At 39.5% G+C, this 13,827-nt stretch overlaps 1 protein-coding gene across 4 annotated transcripts in view; it reads right to left on the bottom strand.

Annotated features, from left to right (window-relative positions):
• Asb3 (ankyrin repeat and SOCS box containing 3) overlaps positions 1-13,827 on the bottom strand; it is a 148,027-nt gene that overhangs the window by 64,160 nt on the left and 70,040 nt on the right. For all 4 annotated transcript variants that reach the window (XM_017795581.2, XM_008823021.3, XM_029558623.1 and 1 more), the window contains 3 exons: positions 5,437-5,549; positions 4,683-4,818; positions 1,040-1,217 (listed from right to left, as the gene is read on the bottom strand). In XM_017795581.2, the coding sequence (XP_017651070.1) occupies positions 1,040-1,217; positions 4,683-4,818; positions 5,437-5,549 (427 nt within the window). The remainder of the gene's footprint in view (positions 1-1,039; positions 1,218-4,682; positions 4,819-5,436; positions 5,550-13,827) is intronic.

Genomic DNA, 13,827 nt, shown 5'->3' with positions numbered 1-13,827 from the left:
TAATTAATTAAAAATAATAAGAAAAAAACATAGTGAAATACCATGCCACCTAGTGGCAAAACAGCCAGCTTGAGGACTAAATTTTCCTACTGTCTAAACATATCAAATAACAACCACTTTACTATTTTTTAATTAAACACTAACAGTATCTATACAAAGTGTTATGTAGAATTAGGACTCTAAAGATGTAAACATGTTTTTTAGGAATTGTTCGTATCAGGGCTGGAGAGATGGCTCAGCGGTTAAAAGCACTGACTGCTCTTGCAGAGGACCCAGGTTCGATTCCTAGCACCCACATGGCGTATACAAACCGTCCTTAACTCCAGTTCCATGGGAATCCGAAGCCCTCTTCTGACCTCTGCAGCAGTGCACGACACGTCGGATGTACTCACATACATGCAGGCAACACATTCATACACATAAAAAGATAAAAATAATACATAAAATATTTTTAAAAAGAATTGTTTGTACCAATTTATGATAGGGAGCCTTATTCTTGCTGACATAACCAGCTTACTATTTCCTAAAATTCCCATACTTCTCCACATACTCTCCCTCCAGAAAAGAACACTTTCTTTGGTACTTTCAGCAAAGAAGGAATAAACAGAAGCTGGGGAAAATACCAGGTTGAACTTGAGATCAGATAAGTAAAAGTACAGCCAAGTTGTGGAGGTGGGGCAGACTACTCAGTAACACATAAAAAGAAGACTCCATTCCAACAGGGGTCACAAACTCAGAACCTTTCTGGGGATAAAAAGATAGTACAAATTAGTGAACAAGGTTATCAAAGTTGACAATGCTTGAGATAAAACTAGGGAGAGGAAAGGGGGTCATTAACTGGAGAAATCAGAGGCAGGAGTCTAGCACTCTGAGAAAGTCACTGTGCCTCGGAGTAGAAGAATGTAAGACTTAGAGGAGTAGAAAACAGCACAGGGGAAATCAGGAGATCAGAAGAAATGTCCTGGAGGTAAAGGTCTGGCCCAGATCAACTTCTTAGCTTTTAATTCTGAGGCCATTCTGATTTTGTTTCAGCACTTACTTTGTATGGCCCATTTGTGCAGCAGCATGAATAGGTAACTGCCAGTTGTCTTCATTACAGTAAAGATCAGGATCTGCCCCACTGGACAGCAAAAGTTCCACACATTCTGTATGACCTTCTTGTGCAGCAATGAACAAGGGAGTAGCTTTGTCCAAAGCTTGACAATTGACATTAGAACCTAACATGAAATAAAAGTTAACCAACAATTCTGATTTGTGCAAAAGAAATTGATAATAAATTTCAAAGCAACTACCATAAAAGGCTTTCACTGATGCCACTGGGAGAGTATACTTATTTTGCTAACCTGTTGACAATTATTTAAACTGGTTTTGCTCTGTTATAAGAAAACAAATGTTTATATTTTAAATTTCATTTTAAAGCTAAAACTCCTATTCAATGGAAGTTTTTTATTCCAATCTCTCTTCCAATAAGTACTCTGTGAGTTCAAAGTGCAAATTTTTTAAAGATTTATTTTAATGTGTGTGTGTGTGTGTGTGTGTGTGTGTGTGTGTGTGTGTGATGCATGTAAGCGCCCAAAGGAGGCCAGAAGACGGCACTGAATTCCCTTGGAGCTAGAATCACAGGTGGTTTGTGAGCTATTCAAAGTGTGTGCTAGGATTCAAACGCCAGTCCTCTGCAAGAGCAGCAAGTACCCTTAACTGTTAAACCACCTCTTGGGCCCCCAAAGTGTAAACATTATAAAAGGATGTGGTCTCACAGGCTTAGAATTTTAGCCCTCAGGAGGCTAAGGGATGAGGATCACAAGTTTGAGGCTAGCCTGTCTAAAAGAAAAAAGAATAAACAAATTATCAAATGTAAGGAATATTTATAGCAATTACTGGAAAAGTCTAACTTATGAAACTTTATGGCTGTCACTAATTAATTATGACTAATACATGATCTACAACTCAACACTAACACTGATTCTTACTACTGCATCTCTTTCTTCATGACCCTGCATGATAAAGTCAATAATAAAGGAAAAATATATTTTGATGGATTTAAGTATATTTTAAAATCATAAATCTAAGGCTAGCCACGGCAGTGCACGCCTTTAAGCTCAGCAGAGGCAGGTGGATCTCTGTGAGTTCGAGGTTAGCCTGGTCTACATAGTGAGTTCCAGGCCAGCTAGGGTTACAGGGAGACCCTGTCTCAAAAAAAAATTTTTTAATTTTAAAAATTAAAAAATTAAAAATCTAGGTTATTTGAATACCATTATATAAAAATTTGAAAAGGCTGAAAATGATCTTAGTTTTTATGAAACTTTCAATAAACAGATTTCCTCAATTTTCTCACCAACAAATAATGTACTAAATGTGTTAAGAATCATGTTATCAAATGATCATGAGAATTTTTAAATTTCTGAAATATATCTCAGAAAAACCATCATCAATCATGGGAGAAGAAAGATTACCTTTTATTTAAAAGATATTCCATAAATTTATTTATTTATTCCATAAATACCCCTGGAATGGTAAACAGTCTACGGAGCTTTCATGAATCTCTAACATGTTGGATAACTAGAAGCTTCTTTGATGAGGAACCTCACTTGTGGGGAGTCTCAGAAAGATGTCATCACTGAGCAAAGGCTAAGTCAACGAGGCCTACTTTTAAAAAAAAATCAACCTTCCATTTTGAGTGGCAACTTCCTAGTATCAGAATTAATAAGGGACCAACTCCCAAAAGATTATAGTTGGAAATGTTTAAAAAATAACAAGACACTGAAAAAAAAGTCATTTTTAAAGTGAGATACACACATAATTACATTATAAACAAACCTAAATAACCTTTTTTAATGTAATTTTTTAAATATTTTATGTTATTTTTATTTTATGTGTATGAGTGTATTGCCTGCATGTACGTGACTGCACCCGTGTTGTGCAATGCCATGGAGGTCAGAAGAGGGCTTCGGATTCCCCTGGAACTGGAGTTATGGATGGTTGCTAACCACCATGTCGATGCTGGGGATCAAACCCGGGTCCTCTGCAAAAAGAGCAGCCAGTGCTCTTAACCGCTGAGCCATCTCTCCAGCCCCAACCTACATACCTTTTTTAAAAAAAAACTATTTACAACAATTTAGAGAGAAAAAAATTAAAAAAACAAAGCAAAATGGGAATCAGCATGAGGAGAGCGCCATTAAAATGCAGCTCAACTAATTTTATCTCAAAATATTAAGCACTAATAACTAGAGCTTATGGGACTGGAGGTCACAAACTCAATTAGGCAGGTGCTTAGGAGTACAACATGGCAGAAAAGGCAACATCAGAAGACCTAAAATCCAAGCCCTGATTATGCCAAAATACAGTGTCTAGATCTTTGGCAAGCACTTAACCCAGGGTCTGGGATTCTTAACCTAAAAAATAGTTTGAAAGAATAGTTTTAAAAGAGTACTCTCAACGTCAAGATACAGATTCATTATTTTTCGTAGACACCATAAACTCACACTTACTGAATGTTCAAATATTAACTATCTGTAAGGAAAACCAGAAATAAGAAAAACACACCCTGCTATCTAGATAAACTTTGTTTTGTCTATTAAGAGATAATTTGGAGAAATGGCTCAGCAGTTAAGAACACTGGTTGTTCTTGCAGAAAACCTGGGTTCGAATCCCAGCACCCACATGACAGCTAACAACTATCTCTAACTCCAGTTCCAGAGGATCCAACAGCCTCTTCTGTCCTCCGTGGGCATTGCACAACACGGGTGCACTTACCTACATGCAGGCAATACACACATACACACAAAATAAAAATAATTTTTTAAAAGATAATTTTTAAAGTCTGGGTATTGAAAAAGAATTACTAGGCAGCAAATCTGGTGGTATCCCTCTCCCTGACTACCCATGTTTTAGGTTAGCACTGTCAGAGCACACACTTAGAGAAGACTTTAAAACCTTCAATCAGTCCATGTTGCCATTAACCTAACAAAATGTAACCAGGCTGTGAATAAACCCATTTAAATCATCAGACAATTATCAAAACATATTGGAGAGATGGCTCAGTTAAACGCTTGTTGTATAAGCATGAAGACCTGAGCTGAGATCCCCAGGACTTGTAAAAAGTCAAACATGACAATGCATATCTGTAATCTCAGATATAGAAGAGAAGGGTAGATTGCTGGGGCTTGCTGGCCAGCCAGCCTACATAATCAGTGCACTGTGGGTTTAGGGAGAGACCCTGTTTCAAGGTGCAGAGCAAGTAAGGAGCAGACCCAATGCTGAACGCTAGCCTCCACAGTCATGTGCACACAAGTGCACACACACACACACACACACACACACAGATATGTACAAATATATACAACTCAAAGGCTTAATACACAAAATAACGATCTAATACCCTGAGTAGCCCTAAAGTAGTTGTGCACTCTAGAAAACTGGAACTACTCAGGTCTCTGCAGCAAGGACACTGGCATCACTGAACTTGTCAGGAAGCCTGCTCTAGTGACAGATCACCATGTTCCACTTCTGATAAATTGTAGTTGTACATTTCTCTGCAAGTAACAGACACTTAGCAACCAGGTTTGCAGATCAATTTGTATATACTTTTACTTACTACTTACATAAATTCCATAATCCTATTTCTATTTGGATCAAGAATTAACCTTTCTAGGAACATACAGAATTAAAAACCAAGATCTTACCTGATGAAATGAATATGTTCAGGCTTTCTAGCTTCCCATACTGAGCAGCTACAAACAAAGGTGTGATTCCAAAGTCATCCTGGCATTCCTTGTTTGCTCCTTTTCTAAGAAGCAATTTTATGATCTCCACATTTCCCTGAAGCACAGAAACATATTTTACTACACTTGATCTTAGCCAAAAGGCCGAGAAGCCAGAAACATATTTTAAATCAGAGAAAACGAAGTCTTTTTCTTATTGTGCTTTATACTTTTCTCTTCTCAATTAAAAAAAAAAATAAACTTCTTGTTGCACTGAATGGAAAAGATGTTACTAACCAGATTACCCTACACCTGGAGACAGCCCACTAACTATACACAGTAAACACTGACCTCTATCAATTATAATTCTACAAAGTTAGCCCTACAAAGTTTATTAACCCAAGGACTATGAAACGATCATACTTTCTAAACATATTGTTATAAATAAAATACACCAGTGCTCTTTACCAATTTGTATTCCACATATTCTGATAGTTTCATAACTATGCTATCAACATTCTAAAAACTTAGATAATCCCTACACCCAAAGCTGCTACAGCCACTATAGCAGGTGGCTTATTTAGAATGATCATTAGCATTTAGACTACCTTTTCTGTACTGCACTAACCATAATAAATCACAAGTAAGTAGGAAGCAAAAACTGTATAGAACTGTCATTTTAAAAGGGTAAGACACACAATTTACATGGAAATGAAATAATAAATTCAGAGATTACCTGGAAGGAAGCCTGGTGCAAGGAATTCCATCCACACATAGAATGGGATCCATTAACATTCGCTCCGTGTCGCAGCAACAGCCTTAACACATCTATCTGTCCATTCTCAACAGCTGCAATACAGCAGTCAGAAAAATGATCGTCAGCAACAAGGTGTGTTTGTAGGATGGGACACTCAGCAACATTCTCATCATTTATTCACCTTGGAAGCACAATGTTGTGCCCCTTCCTAAACATTTATCACAACTGTCTTAGCTCAAACCCATTTATATATAACCCATCCTTTCTGTGCCCAGACAAAATGATACAGTAAAAGAGAAGTAGAAAAAAGAAGACATTTATTCTCTCTGATAATGGGGACAATGTGGCTCCAGCTTGTTAAAAATGCAACTGAGCACTGGACAGCATGTATAGTTCAGAAGAAACAGTATCGTTCTAGAAAACAGTCTTATCTACAGGTTAGAGTATACAATTCAGAACAAAGAGTATCAGTTTGGAAAAACAGTCTCAGAAAAAAATAGAAAAGAAGTTGCTATTATTACCGTTTTACCACAAATGACAAGAGTAACTCACAAAGTCAAAGCAAATTCTGCATCTTGGAGAATTTTTGTCATTACAATGAGCAACCACTGTTAAAATGATGTTCTTATATATCCATCCACCAAAATAAAGTAAAAACCTTTTCACTTATTTGAACTAAAGGAGGACTTCAGAAAAATTACAGACTGTTGTTAAAGAAATGCCCATCAGTAGCTGGGTGTGGTGGCACATGCCTTTAATCCTAGTACTCAGGGAGGCGGAGGCAGGTGGATCTTTGTGAAGATCAGGCCAGCCTGGTCTACAGGGAAATCCTGTCTCAAAAAGATTAAAGAAGAAAAAGAAGAAAGGAGGAGGAGGAGGAGGAGGACAAGGAATTTAAGGATGAGCTTCTGGACCAGGACCATTACAAAGGAAAGAGGACCATAGTGCGCACAGCAGAGGCAAGGCTAAAATTAGAAAGGGATGAGGAGAAGGAGGAGGAGAAAAGAAAAAGAAAAAAAAAAGAAATGCTTATCAGGAGGCCTTAAAATATATAACAGAATGCGTGCAATCCAGTAAGCTTAAGCAGAGAATGAATGAAGCACAGACCATCAACAGAACTTAGTGTTAGTCCTCATCCACAGTTTCACTTACCCACGGTCAATGATGCTCCAAAAGTACTAAATGGAAAAGTCCAGAAATAAACAACTTAAATGCTTTAAAGTGTACACTTTTTGAATATCATGATGAAATCTCACCTGCTCAGGATAGAAATTATCCCCTTGTCCAAAATATGCACACTGTAAACACTCTCAGCCCATTAATCATTTAGTAATTGTGGTAATTTTATTATAGTATAATCTCATATTGTTAATATGTTACCTAATTAAAAAATTAAACTTTCTTCTAGGTATATATATGCATATGCATGTAAGCTAAAGCACAACATACACAGGGCTCAGTACTATCTGGGGTTTCAAGTATCTACTGCACATCTTAAAACTCCATTCCCTGCATATGTGGGGGGAACTGCCACAGTACTACATGAAATAAATGTGTACACACTCTCATAAACACTAGCAAACAGGGCATACTATGAATATCACAGATGTGAGGCTACTAAAGGACTCACATCGGAAGTTTGGAGGCATAGGAGTATATAATAGAGATGAAATGTAAGGTTTAACACCATATTCCTGAGTGTGGGAAAGTTTTAAACACAAGGTAATGAAATTTTGTTTGCTAATTTTACAGATACGCACACACACAAGAGGTTTCAAATACATAAATAAGGTGTTTTGATTTTTTTCGCCCCACCCCCTTATTTTTCATTCCAATCAGTTATTCTACTAGAGCAGAAGGCAAGAAGTAGGACTCAAAGACTCATAAAAGTAGAAAAGCACAAGCATTTGGCGAATGAGGAGCACCTGAAAAACACTAATTCAGATGAGATGGACAGTGGGGAAAATGAAACCCTTACAAGTATGTAATAAGAAGTGTGAATGCTGGCTAGTACTAAAGAGGAGCAGCATGCTATTGATAATGCTATTAGTTTTATATACTGAATCTATATCAAGTTTATTTCTTCCACAAGGAGTCTAAGAAGTCTATCATTTTAAAAATTCTCTTATCCTGGGCAGTTTCAGAAGTGTAACTAATAACTGCAACAGTGCCTCAGGGGTAAAGTTTAACACTGGTTATTTTATTTTCAAGTTAATATTCAAGAGCATTTACCAAGGAGAGAAAAACAGTTTTTCACACTAAGGGTTTATTTCTATAACCTATCTATGACCAATCTAATTTGAGATGGAGACCATGACAGAAAATGAACAAAATCTGCTTCTATACAACCTATACATCATTATCAGTGGCTGCTGGCAAAAAATCTACAGCCAGATCCTGAGCTGACGACTCCCATGTTGTCAGTGGGATGTATGAAGCAGAATGAAGATAAGTTTGTTTCCAGCAAGTTAGGCTGACCTCATAAAAAATAACGTCAAAAGTTGTTTTGATTAAGAAAAACCAGTAAGAAGTCATACAGAAAAGTCACTGTTTATATTATACATTAATCTAGTTGATTTCTACATCTCTACTAAAAACATTTTCCCATAAGCAAAACCCACACATGGGCAAACAGAAAAGTAACATTTTTCATAGTTCTTGCTATTTCAAAATAAAGCAAATTTACAGATTAATGATTGATAAATAGTAGTTTACCAGAGAAATTTACATTTACTACTGAAGCTGCTTTGGAAGCAATGCATTAACTTTGTCTTCATCAAACTAGAAGGCAGTTAACTATACCTTAGCTGAAAAGTATGCTTAAAAAGAGTCACACTTTATCAATTTGAAAAACGCATGTCAAAAACTACCCAGTGTCTCAGTTAGACATTCAGCCTATGTGTCCAACTTGTGGCCAGGGGTCACATGCAGCCAAAGACCACCATGAATGGAGCCCAACACAAAATCGTTAAGCTTACTAAATAAAACATTATGAGATTTTTTTTTTCTTTGTGTTTTTTGTGCTTACTACAACATTATGAGGTTCTTTCTGGTTTTGTTTTTCGGGGGTTTCTGGGGGGCACTTTCCTGTGTGTGTAAGTAATTGAACTGCAAGGTTCTCAAGTGTGAACTTTATAGATGACAATGTTGCATCACAATTTCAAAAGGTTGGACAGATCTGAGAGACTGTGTATCTTTTAACAGAGTCAAGCATTTAAGCATCTGTAACACTGAGTACTTCTGCTCTGAAAGGAGAGAGAGTGGGCAGGCAGATAAAGAAGGAAGGGCAGAAAGGGACATTAAAGGATGTAAAAATATGCTTCTGCCTTAAGAACTATTTCGAGAAAGAGAAGTGACAGTGACAACAGCAAACTAGATTGAACTGATGTTAACTTAGCAGGACTGGACTGCACAGTATTATTTTACATTGTGTTCTATGTAGGAACTTGATTTCCTTATGCTTTTTCTCCTATCTCCAGGTAAGAAGCAGGCTTCCTCCTTTCTGGAGTTCCACCTGTACCCTAGGCCCCAGTTCCATAGTGGCTGCACTTTGCTTGCTGGGTGCATTGTCTCCTCACCAGCCTCTCCCAGTACCCCCTTCTCTACTGCTCTGCAGTTTAACCTATACATTGGTTCAGATGTTCCTTTCCTTAAAAAGGAACAAACAAGGGCTGAGGTAATACCTCAATCAGTAAAGAACTTCCTTGCAAGGGGAGGGGGGGAAACCTGGCATGTGTCCTCTGCCACACATGCATGTATGCACACAACACACACACACACACACACAAAAAAAAAAAGTAAACAACAAAAATTTCTGACTTTGTGCTCCATTTTTCACCCTTTTTTTAAGCCACTGAACTTCCTCAAAGACTACTCTTCTTGACTCTATATTCAATGACTCCACTTTTCCACTCACCCATTCATTAAACAAATAGTAAGTGCCTACAATATACCAGGCAATGTTCTAAGCACTAGAGATATAGAAGTGAATGAGAGACCAATCCCTACCTCCACAGACCTACAATCACTCCATCCATAACTATGACTCAAATTCCACTGCCATCTAAAACTACTCCCATAATAATGATTAGTGGCCTCCAAACCACCAAATTCAATTTCCTGTTCTCAGTATTCAATCTCCTATTTAGTTCCTATATCTGACATTAAATTTACCACACTTCTTTCATACCAACTTTCAGTGTCAATGGTATCGTCATCACACAATGGTCTTAACTCATTCTTTCAAATCCTGCATTATGTTGTTTTCTGTGGCTGTAACAAAATACTTAAGTCTGTTATAAATTAGTTTAGTTCTCTGTTCTGGAGGTTCAGGGGCATGGTGTGTTGACCCTACTCTGCTCTGCTCTGGTGAGGGTCTTGCATCAGATGGCATCATCATGTCAGGAAAGAGTTTGAGAATAAGATCATATGGCAAGACAGGGAAGGGGTCACTAGGCTCACGTTTTTATAATAGTTCATTCTGGGGGCACTAACTGGAAAGGCCATTAGAACTACACCAATCCCATTCAAGAGCAACACTCTCAATGACCTGTCACTCACTAGGCTCCAGCTCTTAAAAGTTCCATCATTTCTTACACTACACACTAGAGATACACGAAACAACAGTCCTTATAATCTCAAAATGTGGTCACTCACCGAGATTTAGTCTTTGACCATTATTCATTTACTTATTTTGCATATTTGCCAGCCTGTGCATGTGTCAGGGTGTGCATATGTCAGGTCATGCATGTAGAGGTCAGAGGACAACAGTTCTCTCCCTCCACCACTGGGCTCAAGGAATCTAACTCAGATTGTCAGCTCTGTGGCAGGTGCTTATACCCACTGAGCCATCCTGCAGGCTATTCAGCTCTTATTTTTTATTCCTTTACTTTACACAATGTCAATGCAATTGCTCACTTCCATCTGTACTTTTATGTAAATGAATGGCTCCTCACAGCCTAAGTGGAGCCCACTCCCCCACCCACGCTCTGCCCCAGGGACAGGAGTAGTACTAAGAGATTAACACAAGGGAGTTTATATGGTGCTATCAATGATCTTGGTTTCTCAGCTGCACTTAGTTTGCAACTTACTCTATAAATCTGACATTCCAATTCCTTTGTTATGCTTCAATATAAGTTTATTTTTAAAAAGTGGAGAGCCAGTGCTGGGTGCCTTTGATCCCAGCACTCAGGAGGCAGGGGCAGGTGGATCTTTGTGAGTTCAAGGCCAGCCTGGTCTACATAGTGAGTTCCAGGCCAGCTGGGGCAACAGGGAGACCCTGCCTCAAAAAGACAAAAAATAAAATAAGAAGAGGGGAGCCAGACTTGAATCTCTTATTTATTGGCCTCCCTCTATCAATTAAGAAGGTGTGCTCCTACAGGACAGGGATTATCTTTATCCCCTCATATGCCCAGTGCCAATCACAGAGAATAGGCATACAGTAAACAACCTTTGATGGATAGATGAAAGAAAAATAGGTCTAAAAGAAAAACAGATTTCTCTTAAAAATACATTCCCTCTCTAAACTGACTAAGCTCCAGAATTACACTTCTGGGTACAACAATATACCTAGTACCATAAATTCTCATCTAGCTGTATAAAATATATAAGGTACGGCCAAAAAGATGGTTCAGTGGGTAAAAAGCACTTGCTATGCAAGTCTGACAACCTGAGTTTAGTCCTAGGAACTCATGTGAAAAGTCAGACGTGGTAGCACTTCTCTATAATCCTGGCACTCCTACAGTGAGATGAGAAGTGGACACAGGAGACCCTCAGGAAGTTTGCAAGTCAGCTAACTTGGAGTACTCTGCTCAGACCAAACATCAGAGACTCTGCCTCAAAAACAGGGTGGAAGGTGAGGATCAACACCCAAGGTTGTCCTCTGACCTCTACATATAAACACGAGACAGAGAGAGAGAGAGGGGGGGGGGGTTTAAGCACAAGGCATTAAACAGGCAAGAAGATACTGATTATGGAGATGAGGAAAACATGAGTGACAAATAGCATGACTGCTCTTTGCCTGGAGACATTTTTCTGATTACAGTGCAGTGAGCTAGGTACAAGCAATGCAAGGCTGGGGAAGAATACTCCAAGCAGAGGAACTACAGGCTAAAAACCAAGCAGAATGTAGTGGTTCACTGAGCTCAGGGGGCAGAAACTACAGATTAAGTGGTTATGATCTCTAAGGTCCCAGGCAAATGACTTAACGGAGGGACACTCTAGTTTGCAAGTCCTCCAAGAGTGCTTGGTAGGAAGTTCTGGCTACATACATAACAGGCAAGGCTGAACTTACTGCTAGTGGGTTAAGAAGGGAACAGAGACAATTAGAGGTATGATAGTGCTAAGGGGCAATGGAACTACTAAGAATTCTGGCCCAGTCAAGGTGGTCAGATCATATACCTTTTTCACACTTTGGTCATCCAACTAAAGGGCCCAAAAGGCAGAGCTGAAAAAGTGAGGACCATATCTGAGAGAAAAGTCCTGAGTCTCAAATAAGTCCTGACAAACCCAGGAAGGAAGGCAGAGCTTGGGTGTTGAGTCCCACCAAGTCACACAAGATTGGCAACATTTTAAGGTCTTCACAGACTTTTTTTTAGACATGGCTTCACTGTGTATCCCTGGCTGACCTAAAACTCACTATGTAAACCAAGCTGGCCTTGAACTCACAGAGGTTAACTTGCCTCTGCCTCTGCCTCTGCCTGAGATTAAAGGTGCATACCATCACAGCCAGTGATTTTACTGACTTTTAACAAAGCCTAAAACCAAACCTAAACATGTCAAGATGATAAAACAGTAAATAATCTGTTTTTAAAAATCAACCTGCTATTTTTTTTCAGAAGAAAATAGAATTCAAGTCTATATTACAAACCATCAATAACATACAGAATAGTACGGAAACAGCAGTCAACAGACACTGAGATGGCCCAGATGTTAGCTTAACAGATTAAGTAAACAGTTGTTATGATCTGAATGTGCTCATCTCCAATTCATGCGTTGGAACTCAAATCCCCAATGCAGCAGCATTGGAAGGTGGGGCCATAAAGAGAGGTCATAGGTCATAAGGGTTCTGCCCTCCTTCATGAATGGATCTAGTCATTACCACAGAATAAGCTCAGTTATTGGGAAAACAGATGTTATAAAAATGATTTCAGCTTTCTCTTGCCCTGCCACCTGACATATTGCATGAAGACCATCACCAGAGAGAGTACCTCACCTTGACTTTCCAGTCTCCAGAACTGGAGCCAAAAACGTCTCTGTTCTAATTTACTCAGCCACGAACATTCTGCTGCAGAAAACAGATGAAAATAAAAACACGGTCCTGAGAAATGGGACAGCTGCTATAATAAATAACTCAAAACATGGAAGGGAATCTGGAAGTAGGTAATAAGTAGAGGCTGGGAGACTGGAATAGCAGACTAGATGGTATAAACAGGACATGAAACACAATTTTGGTGAGGGATCAGAAGAGAGGAAATGTGGAGAAAGTCTGGAACTTTGGGAAGATTACTTAAGTGGGTGTGATGAGAATGCTGGTAGAAGTCTCACATAGAAATGAGGAACAATGCACTGAAAACTGAAAAAGAAGCCATCGTGGTTATAAAACAGCAAAAACCGCTCTGCATCCTTGGGCCTGCAGGACCCGCAGGCCTCTCTCTGGGTAAGTCGATTGCCCCTTCTGCGCCTTGACTCCCCCAGCCTCATTCACCCTCCCATCTCCCCAGCCCGTCTCTCCTCCTAGCCTAGGTGCTGTCTCATTCCTTGTCTTGGTGCGCCAGACACTGGGAGAAGCCATCAATGCTTTCAGATCCTTTCATCTAGACCAACTCAGTGCCTTCTCGTGCCCCCGGGAACACCGTGGCCCTGGCCCTGCCCTCACCTCCCTCTACTTCCCTGGGGCTACACGACCCACCAGCATCTTTCCTGGACGCCTGAGCTGACCTTTCCTCTTCCTGATCTTTTGCATCCAGACCAACCCAGCTCCTCAGTGCAGTCCCCAGGAGCCCTTGGGGCAGCTTCCCGCCCCCATTTTCCTTTGCATCTCTGGGTGGCACAGCCACCAGCAGCCCTAAAGCAGCATCTTTCTTGTGCCCAGCTCCCAGGCCAGTCCAACCCCCAATTCCTGAGGCCAAAATCGTTCCTGGAGAGATCCAGACCTTAAAAGAAGGCCTGCAGCATCTGGTCCTCATCTGACTTTGGCCTCTGTGGGAACTCCTGAAAACTAAAGCAATCTGGCCACTCCAATATAAAATCAAAAGAGAGAACCAGAAACTTAGAGGAACCAGGTTTCATGCCCAAAAAGTAAACCACAAAGACACATAAAGTTTACAAAAAGAAGCAGACCTAAACTTGAAGGCCTGAGTCTCACACAAG

Source organism: Nannospalax galili, unplaced genomic scaffold (genome assembly GCF_000622305.1).
Source record: "Nannospalax galili isolate Female #2095 unplaced genomic scaffold, S.galili_v1.0 scaffold286, whole genome shotgun sequence".
In the NCBI taxonomy this organism is placed as follows: Eukaryota; Metazoa; Chordata; class Mammalia; order Rodentia; family Spalacidae; genus Nannospalax; species Nannospalax galili.
This window is presented reverse-complemented; position numbering and strand designations above follow the sequence as displayed.